This window comes from Berghia stephanieae, chromosome 4, assembly GCF_034508935.2.
Source record: "Berghia stephanieae isolate SIO BIC M18660-M18661 chromosome 4, UCSD_Bste_1.3, whole genome shotgun sequence".
NCBI classification, from domain to species: Eukaryota; Metazoa; Mollusca; class Gastropoda; order Nudibranchia; family Aeolidiidae; genus Berghia; species Berghia stephanieae.
The window spans coordinates 86,741,488-86,766,174 of NC_088363.1; the positions used below are offsets into that span (position 1 = coordinate 86,741,488).

The 24,687-nt window shown below is 35.2% G+C and overlaps 1 protein-coding gene across 2 annotated transcripts; it reads left to right on the forward strand.

The window, feature by feature from the left end:
• Positions 1 to 3,572: 3,572 nt before the first annotated feature.
• LOC144971473 (piRNA biogenesis protein EXD1-like) lies at positions 3,573 to 23,201 on the forward strand. Of its 2 annotated transcripts, XR_013645140.1 has the most exons (13): positions 3,596 to 3,841; positions 6,129 to 6,191; positions 8,010 to 8,073; positions 9,589 to 9,710; positions 10,456 to 10,553; positions 11,103 to 11,189; positions 13,042 to 13,146; positions 14,448 to 14,528; positions 15,336 to 15,479; positions 16,185 to 16,376; positions 17,685 to 17,880; positions 21,323 to 22,000; positions 22,173 to 23,201. XR_013645140.1 is itself a non-coding variant. In XM_078912416.1 (12 exons), the coding sequence occupies exons 1-12, from the start codon at positions 3,721 to 3,723 to the stop codon at positions 21,772 to 21,774; spliced, it is 1,725 nt and encodes a 574-aa protein (XP_078768542.1). In that variant the 5' UTR covers positions 3,573 to 3,720; the 3' UTR covers positions 21,775 to 23,201. The 2 variants fall into 2 exon arrangements, 1 of the variants encoding a protein (XP_078768542.1); XM_078912416.1 differs by having other exon boundaries at positions 3,573 to 3,841; positions 21,323 to 23,201.
• The last annotated feature ends 1,486 nt before the right edge of the window (positions 23,202 to 24,687 follow it).

A 24,687-nucleotide genomic window follows, 5' to 3' on the forward strand; every position in this document is an offset into this window, starting at 1 on the left:
AACTACTACTACTACTACTACTACTACTACTACTACTACTACTACTACTACTACTACTACTACTACTACTACCACCACTTCTACTTCTTCATCTTCCTCATCTACTACTACAACAACAACAACATCTACTACTACTACTACTACTACTACTGCCACTACTACTACTACTACTATTACTACTACTACTACTACTACTACTACTACTACTACTACTACTACTACTACTACTACTACTACCACTACAGTACTGCTACTAGCTGGCTGAGACTAGCTTGTATACATGCGGATGCCCAGAGCAGACGATGGAGAACATCCTTAGAAAATGCCAGGACGGGCCCAGCTGCACTGATCATGATCAAAGAATCTGCCCCCCCCCCCACCTTGGTGCTTGCTCCTATCCTTTTCAACATTTATATCAAGGACCAACCTGAGTTCTAGAACATCCGGAGGTTTCTATATGTTGATTATCTGTGTCTTGCGTCCCATTCCTCTGATTTCAAGACCATTTCAAGAGAGCAATGCTTATGAATTATAAGTTCTTGTAAAACGAAAAGAAAATAATTGTCACCAGATCAGCTATGTAATAATATTATGATATACATTCATTGTAGTGATCGCTCTTTTTCTTTCTTTTCATTTATTTTTTTTTTGCTTCTTTTTTTCTTTTTTTTTTTTTTTTTTTTGTTACATATCAGAGACATGATACTCTTGGAAAATTTTTATCTAGAGGGTGGAGTGAAAAGAGAGAGAGGGAGACCAAGAAGAAGGTGGTCACAATACATCAGCGAATGTATGGCCTTGAGCAAGCCACATCGCCCTAACTCACTTTGCGGCGCTGCACTGCGGCTGACGCCTGTGTTATTCCAGTCTCCCCTTGGAATAGATCTTAAAGAAAAAAAAATTCCCCTAAGGGATGAATAAAGGGGATTTATTTATCTAATTCATTTCTTTAATTTATAATCCAGTGACTGAATGTGAAAGGATGGCGCAGGACAGAAGCTTGTTTCGGTTTTCAGTTGCTGAGGCCACGTCCAGGAGGGATAATGATGATGATGATGATAATAATAGAGAAAATTAATAATATTTTAAATATTATTCAAAAAATGGAGTTACGCGATTCACGGCGCCAGTGCTCAACTGCTGTCGACTGTAGTAAAACCAAAAGCGGCGGGCGTGCAGCACGGGTTCCAAATTGTTATTTTAATTGCCAAATTCGAAACACTTTTGCTTTTTAAAAAGATGGTTTAATATTTTTGATAATTAGGCTTTACGTTTTGGGAGAAATTATATATACCTACAAATTTTTACTCTGAAACTCACAAGATGTGAAATTTTTATACATCAATCAAAGATCATGGCAGGGGAATAAGAAATTAAGATTTGATATAAAATATATAATTTCCACTTTCATGGGCATTTTAGAACACACACACCCACACCCACACACACACACATACACACACACATACACACACACACACACGCACACACACACACACACACACAAACACTTGGAATTTTTTTCAGACCATTTATCGGTATTGTGTTTGACGTATTTATTTGGCATTTTCTGTAAGCTCAAACTGGCAATCCAGGCGTGCAGAGGATGGGCACAAATAGATACTTATCAATATCGACAATATATATCGACTAAGTAAATTCACCAATTAATTTTCGCCTATATTATTATGACAATCTAATATAAATATATAATATGTATTTTGTGTTTACTTGAGAAAGGCTAAAGGCCGAAACATGGTTTGTTTTGTGTTGTTCATTCATTAGTCAGATTTACTCCCTTTATCTTTATCTCCAAACTCACCATCGATCGATATTCAACTATACCTACCATAGCCCTCCTTGACGGTGTGTCTTTTTTACGAAACCCGCCGAAACCCGCCGAAACCCGGCGAAACCCGACAAAGTTATGGGAAGTAGGTGGCAGTGGGGAGTGAACCTGGAACTCAGGGAAGTGTACACCATTGAGAAGTGAACCTGGGACTGGGTTTAGGCGGGTTTCGTAAAAAAGAACTAGTGCTATTTTACGAAACCCGCCGAAACCCGGCGAAACCCGACAATATCCAGCAAAGTTATGGGAAGTCGACAACTATGGGGAGTGAACCCGAGACTCAGGGAAGTGTACACCAGTCGGGAGTGAACCTGAGACTAAGGTTATCGGCCGGTTTCGGCGGGTTTCGTAAAAAAGACACACCCCTCCTTGACTTCAAGCCAAAATTCGAGAACCTGACAGTATATTATTATGACCATTACATAATTATTTTGATTGAAATAGCTACCTTAGCATATAGTAATGTTCAAATTTCCTAATAGGTGCATCCCGCGGCCAGTAGATCAAGAAAATAAAGTAATGAATAAATAATAAAGAAATAGCCAAATATATGATAATGATGAAATTCACTTTATTTAGTCTCAATGGAAAATTGTCGTCTGGGTCTATCTCGAGAAAAGACAAAATGAACTCAAGCGTCAGTCCTAGTGCAAGTGAGCATTATGAGCTATGTTTTTTAACCCCCTCCTTACCACCTACAGCAAAATCGTCACATTTGTTACGACACAATATACATTTTAAAAAAATCATATTTATTTTGCATATCACAATGATCTTTGTTTAATTAATAAGAACATTAAGTTGTTTTGAAGAGAGATTGTTTGAATTTTTAAAAAAATCATTTTTTTTCTGCAGGTAGTAAGTCTGCCATTTTGGGGAAAATACTGAAAATGGTCGGTAAGGAGGGGGAAATTCGAGATGATGACAGCGGGGCTCGAAACCGATATTGAATAACTGTGAACTTCATTAGACATCTGCATGTCTCCCTAAATTTAGATTATCAACGAGGTTCCCGGATTCCTATTTTTTAGAGGCCATGACGTAACTATAGTACTCAAGTAGGCCATGCCGGAGGCCGAATGTAATGACGATATTGGCCGAATGTGCTATCTGTTTGCAGAATTGACGTTCATGGTTTTCTTGTATTTAAAAAAAATCAATTTATAATTAAGATTGGTTTTACGAAGGAATGAGTAATGTGTGTGTGTACGCGTGTGTGTGTGTGTGTTTGTGTGTGTGTGTGTGTGGGGGGGGGGGGGCAAGCAAAAGAAAAAGGAAATAAAATTGAATAAAGGTAGATGAGATTTTCGGAGAAAAGTATGGTGTACAATACTGTCTACTGGACAAGTGGTCTGCTCCGACTGATTCTTGGCAGATTGCAATATTCATCTATTTCTTTACTCTAAAGATAGGATTTTACTTTTCTTCGTGAATCCAAGATTCCTAATGCACTGCCCACTAAATTTCACAGGGCTCTACATATTAATGATAAAATTTATTTTTTTCTCTCTTGTAAACCGTCAAGCAGGCGCTTTCCTGGCTGTGTGGTTAGTACAATGAAATGGTCCTAAAACACTTAAACTAACAAACAAAACAACAACAAAAACAATCAAACAATTTAAGCTGCCGTTGCTTTGACGACACGTTTCTCCGTTTTGACCAAAGAGCTCCATTTGTACTATCGACTATATTATACTTACTAATGTGTGGAATCTTAGTAAGTATTGACTACTGATATAGAATAGCGCCCATCCCTACTGAACTGTCTGCCGTCTGCAGTCTGCACCATCTCAATCTCAATAATCTCACTCACAGGTCACTCAGTCAGTTTTCAATTTCACGTTCAGTAGAATGCAATAAATTACCAAAGGATGGCGCTATACAATGATTACAGTGGACAAGAAGTGACCTTATCCACTGTAGATGATCAAGTTTTCAAGGGAACATTATGCTCTCTTGACGAAGAAACAGGGAAAATTGTTATGAAGAATGGTAAATTTTTAGTAACAACAAGATATGAAGTGAGTAGAAAAGTGCCAGAAGACAATAGAGAATAAAAAATTTTTTCGCGGCGGTGGTGGGGTTTGAACCTGCGACCTTATTGGTACGACAACTCCGCCTGGCAGGTGAGAGCGCGGCTCTACCGTGTGAGCTATCCACGAACACAAAAATATTCGTTTCAAACCCAAAGTCATTTCCAGATCCCTCTCTCACCCACCTCTTGAGATCGCCGATTCGTTCACCACCATCGCGAAGTAATTTTGACCAGCAGTTAAGCTTAATAGCCAATATTCTCATCACAAACATATAACATAGAAACGATTGAGACATTGAGTATGCTCCGGTGTATGGGGTGAATTTTTAATTCAGAAAAGTGAGTGGAGCAGGCACTTATGTTGGTAACAACAAGATATGAAGTGAGTAGAAAAGTGCCAGAAGACAATAGAGAATAAAAATTGTTTTCGCGGCGGTGGTGGGATTTGAACCTGCGACCTTATTGGTACGACAACTCCGCCTGGCAGGTGAGAGCGCGGCTCTAATTCACCCCATACACCGGAGCATACTCAATGTCTCAATCGTTTCTATGTTATATGTTGTGATGAGAATGGCTATTAAGCTTACTGCTGGTCAAAATTATTCGCGTGGTGGTGAACGAATCGTGCGATCCAAGAGTGGTGAGAGAGGGATTGGAAATGACTTTGGGTATGGAATGAATTTTTGTTCGTGATAGCTCAACTGGTGAGCGCGCTCTCACCTGCAGGCTGAGTTGTGTACCAATAAGGTAGCAGGTTCAAACCACCCGCGCAGAAAAAATTTTTTATTCTCTATTGTTTTGGCATTTTTACTCACTTCTATTTGTTGTTACGACAACTCGCCTGCTCACTGCACTTTTCTGGAATTAAAATTCACCCATACACCGGAGCATACTCAATGTCTCAATCGTTTCTATGTTATATGTTTGTGATGAGAATATTGGCTATTAAGCTTAACTGCTGGTCAAAATTACTTCGCGATGGTGGTGAACGAATCGGCGATCTCAAGAGGTGGGTGAGAGAGGGATCTGGAAATGACTTTGGGTTTGAAACGAATATTTTTGTGTTCGTGGATAGCTCACACGGTAGAGCCGCGCTCTCACCTGCCAGGCGGAGTTGTCGTACCAATAAGGTCGCAGGTTCAAACCCCACCACCGCTGCGAAAAAATTTTTATTCTCTATTGTCTTCTGGCACTTTTCTACTCACTTCATATCTTGTTGTTACCAACATAAGTGCCTGCTCCACTCACTTTTCTGAATTAAAAATTCACCCCATACACCGGAGCATACTCAATGTCTCAATCGTTTCTATGTTATATGTTTGTGATGAGAATATTGGCTATTAAGCTTAACTGCTGGTCAAAATTACTTCGCGATGGTGGTGAACGAATCGGCGATCTCAAGAGGTGGGTGAGAGAGGGATCTGGAAATGACTTTGGTTTGAAACGAATATTTTTGTGTTCGTGGATAGCTCACACGGTAGAGCCGCGCTCTCACCTGCCAGGCGGAGTTGTCGTACCAATAAGGTCGCAGGTTCAAACCCACCACCGCGCGAAAAATTTTTTTATTCTCTATTGTCTTCTGGCACTTTTCTACTCACTTCATATCTTGTTGTTACCAACATAAGTGCCTGCTCCACTCACTTTTCTAAGTTTTTAGTTTGCTTTTGAACCCGCGCGCGACCTTATTGGTCGCGGGTTCAAACCCCATCACCGCCCCGAAAATTTTTAAAATTCTCTATTGTCTTCTGGCACTTTTCTACTCACTTCATCTCTTGTTGTTAAGTTTGCTTTTTTGCTTTTGATTCATTCGGAATCTGTTTTCCAATGTTGGCGTTGGTCATTCAAACTCGGGCTCAGCCTCAGCTGAGTCAGGGGTCCAGTCAAGTCCTAATTAAAAGAAAAAAATCCTAATGGATTTGCTTATAAATATCCCAATGGCCAATTTTCAACATAACGCAACCCATGGCCCATAGCATGTTTTATAAAACTTTTACTTTAAATTTTAGAAAGTGCCCATCGCCTTCGCAGATAACTTATGTAAGGTGTCTGTCTTTGGGGACTTCGAAAGTAGACTTTAAAAAATTGTTAAAATGTTTTATTGTTTATTGGGGGTCTTAAAACTTAAAACTAATGTTTAACTTTAACACTTTAACTTTAATTTTAGTTTTACTTTTGAAATTTTCACCAGACACTTTCACTTTCAGAATCTCATGTTTGACGTCTATATTTTTATTTTTGTTCCAGCATCGACTAATGGGTCAAAGTTGCCGGGTCTTCAAAACTTCTTTGCATCTGGAATTAAAAATTGTGAGTGGTTTGTTCCATAATAGCATGATGATTTTTAAAAAAAGCATTAAAAAAAGATAACGATTTTAATTTTTTTTTAAATGAGCAAGAAAAGCCCCTAAACTAAAAATCTTGTTTAATTCTATTCTTAGTAAAGTTTAAATTTAAATGTTGGATTCTAAAAGACTTGAGATGGAAGAATCGATTCTTAACCTCATGGTTGACTAAATTTACGTTGAAATCTAGCATTTTATCTATTATGTGACAGGAGCGCTGGACAAAGGCTCTTGTATCTTATCATAATCATTAAGGGTTCCATAGGTTAAGAGAGCTTAAAAGAGCCTTTTGTTTTGCAAATATGAATATATGTTAAGACAAACAAAAGAAAAGATGAAATTGATGCAGGACATTATAAGTACACAAAATCGTATGTAAAAACAAACGGTCAAGTTAGTGCATTCACAATTTTTCACCACAGACTTGTTAATTCATATTTCTGAAAATCAAATCTCATTCATCATATACATACTTTAACTTTAAGGTGTGGCGTTCCTCATTAACTGAATATTTGAAAGCATTTGTTTCATCATTTTTTGTATTAAGATCAAGTTGCATTCTATTGGAAATTTCCATGTCCTGATAGTACGTTGGATAAATATATTGTGCTCTAATTAGCCATTCGAGCATTGCTAGGTATTAAAACAAATAAAAAAAGAATCAAATGAATGAAGCAAAATTTGTGCTTGAACATGGTTGAAAAATTTCTATAACATGGAGTGTTGAGCTGAGTGGGTTAAACCACCTTCTTTCTCATTTGGCCACTCTGGTTGAAATTCTCTCCCTCGTATTTTTTTTCTCTCCCTTTTCGCCTTGATTACATTGGCATTTATCATTTACAACATCCTGTATAAAGAAGGCCAAAAAGAAAAAAAGTGACACAAACGGAAATCGAACCCACAGTACCTGAGATAGACGTCTTACCCATTCGGCCATGCCATCCACATAAATCACAGAACATATTAGTATACATAGCTACAATCTCTAGACTGATTTGTTGTGTATTTTATTTTACTTTTATTGATATTTTATTTACTTTACTTATTTCTTTTCATATTTCTATGTGCATTCGGAAAGTTTTCATGTTTCGAACGTGAAAAAATGTAGACAAAAAAGCGTCTGTGTTTAATCATCATTGATTGTCTCAGACGCGTCTGTAATATAATCACGGCGGAAGAGAAGCGAGTTGTATGCTACATGTCGTACAAAACTTTTTAAAAGAAGGGATTCAAGAAATGTATAACTCAATGACGCATCCATTTATCATTTTAAAAAATATAAGCTGGTTATTCAAAGTTATTATTTCTTATCCGTCTTATAATCATAAATTTCACACAACGTTGGTTCATAGTTATCGGTTGGTAACAGGGACAAAAAAACGCACAAAACCACTCTCTGAATTATCGAGTCAAAAATGGAATGATTGAAATGTTTAATAGTTTCGACAAATCATACGATAACTGATGTACTTTTCAAAGTTATATACGTTGTATATTGATTAATCAACCTGTGAGATAAAAGTAAAAAAGGTGTCCCATGTCATTGGCTTGACATTGACATCCAAACCAACAAGAGGTCATGTGTGACATATGTGACCATTAAGCTCGAAATGTCAATTAGAGAAAGCAAGAGAATTTTGAATTATCAAACTGGATCAAGTCTTTAAATCTAGTTCCATCAGAAATGGTATAAGTTTTAATCTTCTGTTTTAGAAATTACTGAATTAGGTTAGTTTTAAATTCTATTTTTCTTTTTCTTTTTTGTTTTTGAATTTATTTTCAGTATCCTTGACAAAGCAGCTTCAAGCCTCAAGAGTATCTGACAATCCTAGAAAAGATGGAAGGAAGTAAGTTACGGTTACAAGCATTTGAATAAAAAAATTTCCAGAGTTTATCCCGGTTTCTACAACATGAAATGGACAACCCTTTGGATAGGACGCTTGTTTATTGCAAAGTACTTTCCATCAGATTTAACAGACTCAGCTACCCAATCACTGCTGGATGGACAGGGGGGTCAGTTGCACCCGGGATCGATCTTGGTCCATTTGCATGTAACGCCAGTTCTCTGGGTGGGGTTCCTGACCTCCCATAGTGGGCAGGGAGGTACTTACTGTGTCTTCTATCCCCTATATCTGTTTTCCAACTTGCTTTCTGTCTTTGTCTTGGAATGAGATTACTTGTTTTTTGTCCTGGCCCTGGCTGAGAGGGAAACAGTCAAAGTCAAGTGTATAGTTATTGTTTTGGGAGATGATATTTTTTTCCTTGTAAATCATCTCTCTGTTATTTATTAATATTATATTTGTTGTTTTAAATTTATAATATTTATAGTGTATTCCTCTTAGTGGGGACCTGTGTTCGTGTCTGGATGAGACTTTTAGATGATCTCAAACTAATACTTTGATAGTGTGCTCTTGGAATCTACACCAATTCCCTATTTTTACCATTCCCCTTTGTCTTACCTTTTCTTGGTTGCTTTAATTGTAATTCTAGAACTTTTTACTATCCCATATTTTCCCTTTTTACTGGCACGGATATGACCAAAATGTGTTGCAAGCGCCGTAAAACCCTTAAAAACAAACAAACAAAAGCCAGTTCACTACCGAGTTATTGGGACCCCATTAAAAAAAAAAAAAAGAGAGAGCAAGCTTTATCATACTCCAATGACATTTGACATGAATTAGCAATGACTATCTTAATGAAATCCTTGGACCTCTCTCTCTTTTTTTTTTTTTCCCACCATCTATACGTTTCTCTTTTTCTGTCTCAACGACCCTTCTATCTTCGTATTGTATTTATAAAAGTCAGTTGGTTTTCGAGAGTTACTATATTACAATAAGCAAGGGCACTCAATTAAAAATTTGTTCAAAGACTTATTTTAAATAAAATATTTTTTTTTGTCAGCTTTTAGTAAATTTGATGTCGCTTTATCATTATTATTGTTGTTGTTGTTGTTGTTGTTGTTGTTGTTCTTCTTCTTCTTCTTCTTCTTCTTCTTCTTCTTCTTCTTCTTCTTCTTCTTCTTCTTCTTCTTCTTCTTCTTCTTCTTCTTCTTCTTCTTCTTCTTCTTCTTTATTCTCTCAATTTTATCCTTATTATTACCGTATCATTTGTTGTGCATTTAAATTACTCATAAGCATCACTAAAAATCCCAAAATTTAATCAAACTGATATTATTTTCATTATTATCAAAACCACAAGATGGACTGCAATGAAATGGTAATATTCACATTTACCCCAAATATGCAGGTAGGATACAAAATTTAAATGATTTATTTGCTTGATATCATTTTTCAATTTTCTGTTCTCTGTTCATTGTATTGTAATTGTAATGATTTTAAAAATTAAAATTTTGTTCTCAACAGGCACATAACCCCTCTACTTCAGGAGAGGTATCACAGAAAGTCACACTTAAAAAAACTGCTGCGGTTTGATTCAGACCAGCTGGTGAGGTCCCATTGTATGGGAGCTGAGAGTGGTGACCAAGGTAGGTGTATAGCCTGATACCTTTTTTATGTAGAGGTGGATTATTTATTTATTTATTTATTTTTTTTCATTTAAAGTTTAGATTTCGTTTATGACATAGAACAATTAAAAATTTGATGGATGTCTTAACAGTTTAATGTTTTTTTTGGTTTGTTTTATTTTTTTTTTTTTTTTATCCTTGAACCTTAATTTTCATGGTGGCTCTATGGTAGTCTTTATTCTTGAATTTATTCAAAAAGTTGTAGAGAAATATTTTCCTGCACGAATTTCAAAAAATCTTGGCATACCAGTCTTCTCTTCACCAATTATATTGCAATTTTTTGAAATGTTTATTTTTCAGTTAAAATAATTATAAAACATGTTTTTTTTATTATTATTATGTTTGTTATAATGACACCAAGAGGACTCGTGATGAAAATGTCTTGAATTGACAGGATTTCACTGTGTTGCCAATTTGAAAATAAGTATAGTCCCATCCTTTGTAATATGAGCACCTTTCTATCTCCTAAACAATGTATCTGGGGTATTGAATTGCCAGCCCTGGTGACCATTTTAAATCAGACATTGTATTACTGTCAATGCATGCACATAACCATCTGTTGTGTAGGTAACAAGATATGTTGGTCAAATAGTGGAGGCCTGTTTTGTTGTATACTTTTGATTTAAATGTTGTTTTTTTTTCTGTTTATGCTTCCCATCTGAACTTAAAATCAATGTCATATTTAATTTTTGTTTTTATTATTTAGGTATTGGTAGTGGAGAAGATATTGACACCTTCAATGACTTTTATGAGGAAGAAAATTACACCGTTTTTTGTCAGTTGTGTGACGAGTTTCGTCAATCTGTAAGTTGTATTTTTGGATCATTTGTTCATTTTCCTTGAACTGAATTTCAAAGAGTGTTTTATTTTATGAGCCATAGACATTTCAAAATAATATGTGTATTTTGTTCAGGCTGTATTGAAATGCAAATATACCTTTCTAAATATTATGATTGAGATTTTGTAGTTTTAAGATTGATACATGATAGCTATTTTTTTAAGATATGGTAAATAGTATAGCTCAGATAAGTTGCACTGTTGTTTACTAGTCATCTGTACTCAAATATTTATATAAGATGCCCTTATTCTGCTTTGTCTTTGAGAAGTTAAACAGTACTTAGGATTGTATTGTGGTCATATAAATGTCATGAAAACTGTAAGACAACAGGTTTAGGTAAAAGGGAGAATGGAATAGAAGAAAATGATATAGACTCTGAATCTTCCACAAAATGAAAATATATTTGTGCTATTTTTTATATTATATTATATTTATATTATTATAGAATTTATTCTCTTCTTGTTTCGATTTTAATGAAGAAAAGTTTTTTCCCCCTCTTTTTCATTTGCCCATAGATTGTTTGCCTGATGAGACAAAATGTAATTGCTGTTACCTTTTTTGGTTCAGACATTGGTAGAAAAGGAACCCTTTCGCTGATTCAGGTGATTATAAATAGGACGGAATACCCCGATGTCAGACTGTTTAATAAATTTGTTATTATTTTGTTAAAACATAAGTGAGCACACATTTTGGTGTCAGTTGACGTAAAAGACATCTCTGAATTTACTATGACATACTGTATTGAAATGCAAAATTCTTTTGACTCCTTGAGGAGCACAAGGCTTCCACTGTTGTCAATTACCTTAACTCACTCAATCCTAGAGATTTTTGCTACTTTTCAAAATTGGAAAAAATGTACTATCTACCATTTAGAAATGAGCATGTTCATAGATAGTTTTATTCAACTACCATTAACATGTAAAAAGGTAAAAACATTAGCTTTGATAATGCACCTATAACTTCTCTCAGAAAAATGTAATAAATAGGCATGGGGTAAAAGTAACCCCAAATAAACTACAGATATAGTCGGTGTTAGGGTTGAGTGAGTTAATCTGTCCTTTGCCTCATTGTTTTTACAAGCATAGGTGCCAGTTCCATGAACAGATGAAGGGTCGATCAACACAAATTTTAAATTTCAAGTGCTGATAAAAAAAGAAAATAGAACTCAATGTCTATTGTGTAATGTATAGATAATAACGTTTTTAACATCACTTTTTACCTGTGCTCAGAGATATCTTTTTTTTTTGCGTTTAAAATGCGTCTCAAAACATTTATTGGTTATAGTAGTAGATGAGTCCGTCCAAAGTCTGAAATCTAATTAGGGTTTTGCATTTTAAGTCGAATTTATGTTCACTATAAATCTTATTAATTCACTCTCTCAAGCCCCAAATAGGTACATAGATGAATTCCAAAGCTGGCTGTGGTTTTAATATTGCGCCTACATAAATGAGAGTGATTGAAGTCAAGTGTTTTGATTTATATGCATATGTGTTTCTATTAAGTGGGTTTGTAAGTCGCGCTGAGTGTAAAAACAATGAGAGAGGGAGAGAAAGAGAGAGAGATAGATAGATAGAGAGAAAGAGACTCTCGTGGTCTTGGATCTTTTATAGAAAAGACTTGACATTGGAGTGTAAGATGCGAATCTCCATGGCTGTCAATTACCACACAAGGTTCACTCTCCAGAGTTATATATGAATAGAAAATCAAATTTTATTCGATTTTCAATCTTGGTGAACTTGAGAGAGTTAAGGATAGCAAAAGATTAATATTGATATGCTTTTCTAATTTTTGCTTTAACTTAACACGTTTGTTGATTCCTTCTCTGTGAGTAACTTCTCGATGTATTCTTTACCGTTCCCTGATATTGTGACCAACGTCCATTGTTTGTTATTAATTGTTTTAATAGGTTTTGTTTATATCTGAATTTAATCTCAGACCGACTTCTCGTGCTGTTTCAAAAAGGATTTCAAACTTTTCTTGCACATCCTGGATGCAATGGCTTCGAAGAATTTGCTTTAGGGAGCAACAATTGTAAAAATTGATTCTCTGGGACCATAAAGCTATCTCTTTCAAAGATATTTGGAGGCTTTTTTGAGAGCATTATTATCAAATTCTTTTTCTTTCTTTCCTTTTTTTTTTTTTTTTTTCTTTAACTCACTCAACCCTCTCACCGACTATATCCGTAGTATTATACCCCGGGTTACTTAATTTGCCCCGTGCCTATTTATTACTTTTTTTTATGAGACAAATTATAGTCGTAGTATCAAAGCTAATGTTTTTAGTTTTTACATGTTGAATAAAAACATCTATGTACATGCTCATTTTTAATACATTTTTTCCAATTTTGAAAAGTAGCAAAAAGAATTGAGTGAGTTAAAAGGTCAGGTGGGTGTTGCATTGTTCATTTCAAAGTTTCATATATGGTCATTCCTATCTTAATATATATCATTATAGATTGCTACAAAGACAGACATATTCTTGTATGATATCTTGAGGCTTGGTACTGAGGGCTTTGTGGATGGATTACAAGCTGTACTGGAATCGAATGATGTGTTGAAGGTAAGTTAAAGTTGAGTGATTTCGAAAATACTTGAATTTCAATGGAAAGGGCATTTGCTATATTACTATTTACACACCATGATGCCCTGTAGACTTGTGTTGTGTTTAATTATGCGATGAACCCATGTTGTCTTCATCTATTTGTATTATCTCTCAGCAGTTACAGATTTTTCTCTAGAATTTCCAATTTTTGTCACACTCTTATCAGAAATAATTCAATGGTTCCCTTTGAGAGACAAAGAACCAGGCCTGTAAGTTTGTCAGCATTTCCGGCAATTTCGCTCCGCCGGAAAAAAAAAAAATTCAAGGGAGAAACTTGATGGGGATCCTGACCTCCCATAGTGGGCAGGGAGGTACATGCTGTGTCTTCTATCCCCCCATACCCGTTTTCTAATTGTCTCCTGTCATTGTCTTGGAATGAGATTACTTAGTTTTGTCCTGATCCTTGCCGGAGTTCCTTTGGTGGGAGGGAAACAGTCGAATGTATAGTTATAGTTTTGGGAGATGATATTTTTTTTCCTTGTAAATCATCTCTCTGTTATGCATTGTATTATGTTTAGTTTACATATTATATTATATGATTGGTAAACATTTGAGTGTATTCCTCTTAGTTGGGACCTGTGCTTGTGTCGTGTCTGGATGAGACTTTTAGGTGATCTCAAACTAAGTACTTTGGTGGTGTGCTCTTGGAATCTACATCTGTTCCCTATTTGAACCAGTTCCCCTTTGTCTTACTTTTTCTTTTGTACTTTAATTGTAATTCTAGAACTTTTTACTATCCCATTTTCTTCCTTTTTACTGGCGCTGATATGACCTTAATGTGTTGCAAGCGCCGTAAAACCCTTAAAAATAAAAATAAATCAAGGGAGAAAGAGGAAGGGCACCAACAGTGCTTCTTCATCTCCGCACCTTCCCTTTAGCGACTTTGAAGCCAACTTCATGGTGAGTGCTGTATGTTTAAGGGGTTTAAATAATGTTTTAAGGCTCTTTTTGTATACTTTTTCATTTTGTCTCACAGCCTATTGAATTAGGTAAAATTCTAAGAAAATATTCTGGGAAATGGGACATTGCCCCCCCCCCCCCTGACCCCCAACCAGTACTCCACCCTGGACCCGGACCCAATTATGTCTCGCAGATTTTCAGGCAATTTTTTCAGGGGGCAGATGCAGGCCTGAACGAACGAATACTGTGTATTAAAAAAAAAAAGTGCATACAAGAATAACGCTTAGCGAGTCTGTTTCTTGCTTTGAATAAGATCGAAATTGTTTCAGATGATTGATGTCAACAATCTTTTTCTCCAGGTAATCCATGATTGTCGATTGATTTCTGACTTATTGTGCCATCAATATCAAGTGTCCTTAAACAATGTGTTTGACACACAGGTAAGAAATGTTTAAGGGCATCCTGTTATATGCTCAAAATATGAAGATACCATTATAATTATTTGTTTTTTTTTAACCATTCCCATTTATTTCATAATTATCTAGCTACGTGGTTTTGTGGTATGACACTCGCATTCGGATCCAGGTCCAGGGTTAGAGTTGCGTTTTGAACGGTGCACAGTTGGGTCTTTGGGATAGGCTGTTTACTCACATTCTCTCATTGTACCCAGGTGTAAATTGAGTACCTGGCTGTTAACAGCATTGCCTCTGTCGGAAAAAAAATTGAATTATTGCCTAACAGGCGTTGTGTCTCGTCCTAGATGTTAAATGTTGCTGTTGGCTGAGGACCCTTTGTAAAGCGTTTTGAGCTCGTTTAATGGATATTACACGATGTAAAATGCTCATTAAAAAAAATCTATATATATATATACTTAACCCTTCTTTAAAAATACTGTCTAAGTCACATCATAAAGCTCAATAAATAAATGGTAGAATTAATTTGCAGAATGATGGATTTTTCAAGTCTCTGCCTCTGACTCATAGTAAAAATAATTGCTAACTCATCTAATCTCTGCATGCATTTTTTTTATTTATTTAATTAAAAAAAATATGAAGTTGTTATCTTATATAAAATCAATTTTCAAGAATTATTAACTTAATGTTTAAAGGCTGATGAATGATGAATACTTTTCAGAGATAATATTTGTCTAGTACATCTGACAATGTTATTCATAAGTTCTATGCCCAATTTTTATTCCACTGAAGTGTTGATGATTATAATATATTTGTTTCCACTATTTTGAACAGGTGGCCTCAGCATTTGTGTTCAGATCAACTAATGATGGGAACTGGCCAAGATTTGTTGAAAGTCTTCCTGGAGTTTTGATGACTCACTTACGGTTAAAAAATGAAGATGTTAACCACTTTTTTGTACGGGAACGTCTGAGACAGGTATATTGAGAAACATTTTTTAAAGATAATTAGTTTTATATTTCATGAAGAGCCGGAGAATAATGCTGAATTAAATGCATCTCACATATATGTGATTTATCCTTTGCCATTTTCTATCCCAAATTCTGGAATGTGGTCTAGTTTGAAATAAATGCTTCCCGTGTCCATTTAAAGTCTAAAAAATGATAGGTACCTGCCACTGATTGATTTTATTCTAATTGGTCCATTGATTTTACTTTGATATACTATTCTGCTTGGCAATAGTGGTTACCAAAACATACTGAAGTATGGTGTTATTATTATTATTATTATTATTATTATGGGGGGCGAAGTGGCCGAGTGGTTAAGGCATTGCACTGTGATCCGGATGACCCGGGTTCTAGCCCCGCTTCAGGCACTTTCGTTTTTTTTTCCTTGGGCAAGATTATTAACCCCCAATTTGCTAACTTGGACAACATTGGTGATTCCTGTTGACATCAGACATCGTGTTTGATGAGTTCTCTATATTCCTTCGTGGAATGCCTAGGCGACGATGTATTGTGATGTCGTGGCGCAAAGGCATAATTATTTTTTAAAATTATTATTATTATTATTGTAATTATTATTGAAATTATTCATTTTTTAACCTTTGTAGAGTTGATATAAGAAAAAGACTAAATTGCTACCATCACTTTGAATGATATATGTTCTTGATCTTCCTTCAAGAGGGACGAGGAAGTTTGGCTCCAGCGACCTCTTTGCATTCAACTTGTGAAGGACAGTCTAAAGAACCTAATCTACATGATACCTTTATATCACGCGTTGCAAGCTAAAATGATTACAGAATTTGATATTGGTGTGCAAGTTTATCTGGATCAGGTGCGGAATGCTCCAATACACAAAGTGGATGATTTAATGGTAAGGACACATGATTATGATGCATAGTTACGATTGTTTCAAGGTAGAGTAGATCTCTATGGCTTCTGGGTGGTGGATCCTGACCTCCCATAGTGGACATGCTGTGTCTTCTATCCCCCCATACCCATTTTCCAATTGTTTCCTGTCATTGTCTTGGAATGAGATTACTTAGTTTTGTCCTGAACCTTGCCGTAGTTCCTTGGTTGGAAGGGAAACAGTCGAATGTATAGTTATAGTTTTGGGAGAGGATATTTTTTCCCTTGTAAATCATCTCTCTGTTATGCATGGTATTATGTTTAGTTTACATATTATATTATATGATTTGTAAACATTTGAGTGTATTCCTCTTAGATGGGACCTGTGCTTGTGTCTGGATGAGACTTTTAGGTGATCTCAAAACTAAGTACTTTGATATTGTGCTCTTGGAATCGACATCTGTTCCCTATTTGAACCAATTCCCCTTTGTCTCACCTTTTCTTTTGTGCTTTAATTGTAATTCTAGAACTTTTTACTATCCCATATTCTTCCTTTTTACTGGCGCTGATATGACATTAATGTGTTGCAAGGGCAGTAAAACCCTTAAAAATAAAACAAACAAAGTAGATCTCTCAAATATTTTTTTTTATATCCTGGTTCTCCTGTCCGTTAAAGATGTTTGTATTAATGAATAAATGAATTTGATGTAATTTTTTCTCTTTTCTGGACCGTTAGAGAGATGATGAATTTTTATTAAATTCTCACGAAAAGAATCTAAATGTTAAAGATTTCACTTAGTTTTATCTCATTGGTTACAATTGTTTTGGTTGGCAGAGCTGGTGAGCATTTTATTCATCTGCATACCGCCAATATGTAAATAAATAAAATAAATAAATATTATATTGAAATAAAAACTGGGCATTTTTTCAATTTTGGAACCCAATAAATTCAGTGAAAAAAAAAAAAGACAATTACTTAATTTCATGGCATAGTTAATCTATGTAAATTTAGTAACCAAAAACTATCATAATGGAAGGAAAGTGAAATCATGATAAATGATAACAATATTTGTAGTTAGCATTATGCTCTTTACTGCTGGTCTACAAATTTGGCAGAGCTGTTTCAAAGACATTTTGCAAAGCCACACATTTATTCTTTTTGCTCTGATTAATATCATTATTATAATTAATATTATTATTATTACTACAATAATAATAATTATTATTATTATTTACATAATAATTACAATCATTATTATTGTTGTCGTTATCATCATCATCAGCATTATTTAATTTGTGTATAATATTCCTTTTGTACCCTCACATTTTGCAGTCTTTCAAGCACCTTCTACCCTTTGTATTTCAAGACATACCAAAGTTGGTCAAGCAGTATTCCAATACCACTTCTTTTGTAAATGTAAAGTATAACGGTTCTCGTGGTTTTGTGGATGTCTGCCCTCAGTCCGGGCCAAATATGGTCACTACAAGCAGGGATGGTATTTGGCACAGCAAGACTGGATTTTGTAAAGGTAAGTTTAAAAAAAAGAAAAAGACATTTAAGAGTAATTTTGGTTCAGAAAAGTAGACAAAACAAAGGTTTTGGCATTTTTCCTTCTCAGGGGATGACAAACAGTTAAAGTTTTGCTATTATATCTTTGTGTATTTCATCAGAATTTGAAGAGAAAAATAAAAGCAAACCGGTAACCGATTGCACTAAAAACCAAACCAAAGACCCCCCCCCCCTCCCCGCCCCTAAATCAAATATATTAATAACGAATCAACTGGCAAGCCCAGAATATAAACTAAATAGGAAAAAAACAATGCAGGGTATATTCAGTTTAAGATGGGGAAAAAGCAATTCATGTACATGAAAAAAATGAGGACAAGATTAGAGGAATAAGCAGTAGAAGGGAGAGGAGGGGAAGGGAACGGAAATTTTCATAGCTGTTGTTCCTCATCTTTCCTGTAGTCGGGAGATGATGTAGTGACTGCTTGTCTCCTTTTATAGTATCCATTACAGATATATCTCTGTTGCGATTTTTTAGTGATGAATAAGACTATTATACAACTGTTAAGGAATGACGAAATGTCATCCTGGTATGGGGACGGTGCTTGTATTTAGTTTGAATAGGGTATTAAATATAGGCATGTCCACCATTCCACATTTTGAATGCTGAATCATCCCGTAAAACAAACCTTGTTCCCACAAATGCATGAGGATATTATAATATTCATTTCGTAGAACACACACTTATTACGTTTAAAAAAATTATTATTATTATTATTATTATTATTATTATTATTATTATTATTATTATTATTATTATTATTAATTATAAATTATTACTAATTTTTTGTGTCTCAAAACGTAATTTTTGTTCGAAGTTTCATCAAATCGACCAATATTATTATTCTGTTGATAGTTGATATAATTTACCTTCAGATGGTTATTAAATGATCACTTTTGATGCATTTTTCCTGATAGTTTAGGTTTGCATAACATTTTGCATATGAGCATATTTAATGTTATAAAGGAGCTTAGGTTATATTTTTCTCTTTGATTTTCAGTCTAGAGATTATTTCAAATATGTAAAAATTATTTTGGATCCAAAGCTTTGTCAATTGGATATTGATCCTGACTTTTAAGGTCCATCTAATTATAAAGGAAAGTAATTAAAATAGAATGACTCAATTTTTTAAACAGTAATAACAATCATAACTTTTTAAAACGACTTTTTAAAAAAGTAATAAGATAAGGCAAAAAAAAGATAGAAAAATAAATATATGAAAACAAAATTATGGATCTTGAATACATTGGATTTAACTTGCTTTATTTAATTTATTATATTTGTTTCCAAAAAAAAAAATGAAGTAAAAATAAGTAAAATGTTCAAATCTCGAATAGTCATTTGTGTTTGGTGGTATCACATAGTAATTTGTAGGGATATTAGTGGTGATATTGATTATTGTCATTGTCTTGTCTTACTTATAGTTAAATATCTGTGTCCCTAAACACAGCATTCCAGTTATTATACTATTTATTCTTTGGAATGTCACAGTCATATTAGATAGATGGAATTAAAGAGGGAAGTATGTGGTCTAGTGGTATGACATTCGCTTTCGGACCGAAAGGTCCCAGGTTCGAGCCTCGCTCAGCGCATAGTTGAGCCCTTGGAAACGGCTCTTTACTCACTTTCTCTCACTGTGCTCAGGTGTAAAATGAGTACCTAGCACCTAGCCAATAACAGCATTGTCTCTGTCCGAAATAATTGTAATATCGCCTAACAGGCGTCGTGTCCCATCCTACATGTTAAATGTTGCTGTTGGCCAGGGACCCCTTGTAAAGCGCTTATGCTCTATTTTCTTTTTCTTTTTATATTTACTATGTATCTTATAGTAAAGTTTAGTTTGTGGGGCATTTGCATTTGGAGGAATAATATAGCCTAGGGATGACTGTCATTGTATATGTATAGTAGAGTATGTTGATCATGGGCTTAGTCTTCATTGCTTTTTGGTAACTATTTGATTTGAGGGTTGTGACAAGTCAACTGTATCTATATCAGACTTAACTTTAATTGAACACTTATTTTACTTTATGGCAATATAAATGTTGGTAGACGCACTTCAGATTCCGAATGTCAACACGTTAAATGTTTCTTATTTGAGTTTTTGGAAAGGGGATGCTGTTGATAGCATGTGAAAAAGCATTGAAACAACCATCACCACCCATGTATCATCATCACTACCACCACTACTTCAACCACCACCATTATTAGGTTTTGAAGCTTTACTTCATTTGAAATAAAGGGATTTCGGGAAGGTATTTGGCATTGTGTTTACATATCTAACCTGTAAATTCTCAGTCAATTAACTGAAATCAGACAATTCGTCAAATTCAAATATTTTTTAAAAGGAAAGAAAGAAAGAATTCATGAATCGTAGTCGAATGACCGTGAAGTAATTAGGAATGTTCCACAGCGCTACGCATAGCTCAAGGGCCGTTTATTATATTTACGATGGATAAATTGCCACGGCTAGCGACGCTTCTTATAATTGCCGTGTCTGAACACCCCAGTGTATTTTCACACAGCCTTCGTGAAATTATCTTTTCACTTTCCAAATCTGTCGTGATCCCAATGGTAGCCAATTTTAACTGAGCTGCCGAGCGATAGATTTCACTGTTTCGTCTAAGCCAAAATTGACCACATTTACTTGGCAGAACCTAAAAGTATTGAAAAGTTTAATGCGAATGCCCGAAGTGCGTTATGAAGACACCTTCAAATCGAAAGTTATATAATTGCTACAAGCACATCTCGATTGCCTCGCGTTGTAAACAAACTGGTTGACGTTTCTTCACTGATGTGGGTACCTAATTATAAGAAACAATTGTAAGTTGCCTAATTAATTCCCACTTAAATTAGTTTTCTGCCATTGTTTTGCTCAAGTGAACTTGCTTTTTACTATTCATCTCGATTCTTTGGACTTTTCTGATACGATATGAAGAGTTTCAGTGAGGTTCAGTTTCAGTCTCAGTCAATTTTTATAGAGCTCATTTACATTTACATATCATATAGTTGTAATATGCTCTCTATTTAGAGCTATACGATATGTAAAAACAATGCCAAATGCTACCTCAATTCCCTTTTCTTGTATTTCCTCTTTCGGTAGTGAAATTCCCCGGAGTGGTGTATTAAATTCCAGTGAACCCAATTTTAAGTTGGCGTCTCTGGTCTTAGCTTTGTCTCTGTCAAAAAAAAAAAGAAATTATAATAGTGTTATAAAACCTGCAAGTTTCCTTATATTTGTTCAGTGTTGCTGTTTTGAGCTCGTGTAAAGTTCTTTGTGCACAATGGTGGACATTGCACAGTATGAAAACTCATCATTTAATGCATGTTGTGTTATTATAGAAAGAATATTTGTGTATTGAAATCATATCCCTTTTTATCATGTATTTTTTGTTTTGTTTCACAGCATCCTGTAAATGTGGTTCCAAGACTAACAAATTTACTAAAAATGGATTTCCATCAGAGACAAATAGAAGAGACAACGAATACCCTACTACTTCATCAATGCAAAATGAGTCTTGTGAAAGTGATTCTGATGTTCGACAAACAGCAAAGAATGATGGTAATGTTGACAATAACAATCGTCTGAGTTTCCAGCCATGTATTTCTAAAGACGAAAGTGAAAGGAGTGGAAATGTTCCAGAATTACCTCAAAACTCATTATTTAAGAAGTCTAAGCTCGTTAACCTCTCTTCTTCATCTCACTCAACAAAAGAGTCCTCATTATTGTCTCGATATCAATCTATGATAAATGCTCGTCATTCATCACCACCAGTGTCTCATAATCAGTCAAAGTCAAATCTTCACAGTACATCCGAATCATCAAACAGATCATCACATACTTCATCTTTGAGTTAGTCAGACTCAAATACTCATTATACATTTGTATCATCAACAGAATCATCATTCAACTCAGCAGAACCAATGTGCACATATTTACAAGTCTGATAACCAGTCGCAATTATTGGGTCTGTTTTAACAATGCTGTAATGAGCAATATTTTTCATTGGTTTGGGAGTGTTTCCATTACAACAATGAGACCATAACAAATTGGATTATCAGACTTGCAAGTAAGTACACATCAGTCAGAACTAAATTCCATAACAACTTGGATTATCAGACTTGCAAGAAAGCACACATCAGTCAGAACTAAATTCCATAAATTGGATTATCAGACTTGCAAGTAAGCACACATCAGTCAGAACTAAATTCCATAACAAATTGGATTATCAGACTTGCAAGTAAGCACACATCAGTCAGAACTAAATTCTCACCACACATCTAAATCATCGAAACAAATCATCTATTGCCTATTCCTTGTATCAGTCAAAGCCAAAGTCCCATGATACATTTGAAACTTCAAAAGAGTTACCCAGACCTGCCAGCCGTCTCTGATTGTCCGGGACATTCCTGGATTTCAATTTAGGAGGGAAAGCAAAGAAAGAAAAAAAAAGAAATTTTAAATGCAATTTTTTTTCTTCATCGTCGGGCATTTTTGTTAGGCCTTTTCAGGGACATCTTAACAAGATTAATAAAGCCTTCAGTCATCAGGGAGTGTGCAAGTGACATTCTGAAAGTTGATTATACTTTGGAAGAGAATCGGCTGTTGGACAAAGATGCTTTGTTGAAAAATCTTAATAGCAAGGGCAGAGCGGAAGTATTTAATAACACAAGGGGCTTCTTCATCAATGCATGTTATGCCCCAAAACACCACAAGCACCTCAAGATCAACAACTTCCATATTGTTGCGACCCAAAGCCAATCTGTGCCGGTTTGTCTCCAGAAGTAAATACTCTAAAATGTGGTGGTCAACGTGAGACCCAAACATCTGCAGTGGTGTCTTGCGTTGTTGTGCTGGTCCTCTCTTGTGAAGAGAATTGGAAGGTGCCACATGTTCCGGCAAATCTTTTTTTTTACCCAATGCCAGGTTCTTGGTGCTTCAGGGGCTGGGCTAAAAAGAGTGGAAATAAGAGAAAAGCACAGATCATGTAAGAATTATGATAATGCAATATCCAATATCAAATTATTCACTCTTGAAAAGATAATATTATACATATTGATTTTTTTTTTCCGGTTGTCTTCACAATACTTCAGACAACCTATAACCAGAAAAAGAATGGTAGGCTGCTTGTTCAATGATAATTTTGTAATCCGGATTTATCAAATCCAATGAACACCTTGTATCACTGAAGTATAGGGGCTAGCCCTAATCATGGAGGACCTCCTATCTCTGATAGGACATGTGCAGTATGCGTAAATCAACCGCCCAAAATTGAAAAATAAAATCAGGCATGCTCCACTTCCCCATGTACAGTTGTTTGTTACAGGTAACAGTAAGAGTTTACCAAAGCATTGGGGAATATTTGCATCAAGAATTACGATGATTAAAGTCATTTAAATGTCATTATTGGAGTGAAGACCGCTTTCGACAGCTTTTCATTCAATGATAAATGTAGAGATTTCCTTAAGATTACAAAGACCAAAGTAAAGAAATATAATTCATCCATTGTTAGAAGTGTTGGCTTCATCAATGTCGCCTTTTTCAACGTCCATTTCTTCATGCTCTTCATCCGATAAATTTTCATAGTCACTAGCAACAGGAATGTTTGCTTCATCCTCCATAACCATTTGCAAAGCAATCTCTGCTTGGAATCAATGCCTGAAAAAACCAAAAAAAAAACCAACAAAACAATGCTCAAGTTCAATGTCAAATTATGTGAGTGATCAATAATGACGATGATAAAAATTGCATCATAAAAAGAAAAACAAAATAATAAACACAAAAATACAGATGTTCCAAACAAAAGAGTAAGAGTTAATCAGATTCATGGCGTCCACTGCAGTAGATGCTTCTATTTTTGGTAACAGCTCTCATACCCATAGTGTGCACTGCAGTGGACAGCCGATTCAAGTGAGAAAGCTCTTGTACTTATGCTGTCCACTGAAGTGGACAAAATGTTAAATGACATGAAAACAAATATCCTTCAAAGTGTATAGCTCTAAAAAGTATAAGGTGATCTTCCTAAGATATAACATCAACCTGTCACTAACTAAATTTTACACTGTCATAAAATAGGAAATATAAGGAATAAATTGAGCTTACCTCTTAGTAGTAAAAGATGCCATGTTTGGTTGAATGTTGAAAGGAAAGCGACTGGAGTTACTGTTCTTGATGAGTGTTATAAAAATAGAGAACAGCTTTATCTTTGCAAGGAAACAAAACTTGAGTATATTGAGTGAATGTCGCTAATATTGTTGCTCTTCAAACCTTGTCCACTGCAGTGGGCAGTATGCAACAAAGGGGTAAATTGATCCCTGCCCTTTTGGTTTCTTGTCTTCCTTGGCAGGACCTTTCTTTGGACATTCTCTGGCAAAGTGATCTTGAATTCCACAAGTAAAACAAGCGCCTGCAGATGGGGAATTAAGAGTGTGATCTAGGGCAGGGGCACCGAACATCTCTCTGAAGAATTTCCAAAACTTAAGACTGGAGTATGATCAGGGTCTGTTTGTGCATACTCAACATTTTCTTGAACGTCATTTCCACATTATTATCTGACTTTGTTGACTGCTAGCTGCCCTGTTACTAGAGTTGTGGGTCACTCTGACCGGTCTCCTGAGATGCTTGCCTTATCTGTTCAGAATATTATCCAATTTGTTGGGAGTTCTTTAAAAATTTACAGGTTCAAAGGGCTTGATCCACGGTGGCAAACTCTTGATATGCAATGTATTATGCAGCTTTTACATCATATAATCCTGCAACAAAATGGGCTA

Coding starts and splice junctions, on each gene's coding strand:
- LOC144971473 (XM_078912416.1), top strand. CDS start 3,721: ATGGCGCTATACAATGATTACAGTGGACAAGAAGTGACCTTATCCACT. Junction 10,554..11,102: donor GTGACGAGTTTCGTCAATCT/GTAAGTTGTATT, acceptor ATTTGCCCATAG/ATTGTTTGCCTGATGAGACA. Junction 13,147..14,447: donor AATCGAATGATGTGTTGAAG/GTAAGTTAAAGT, acceptor CTTTTTCTCCAG/GTAATCCATGATTGTCGATT.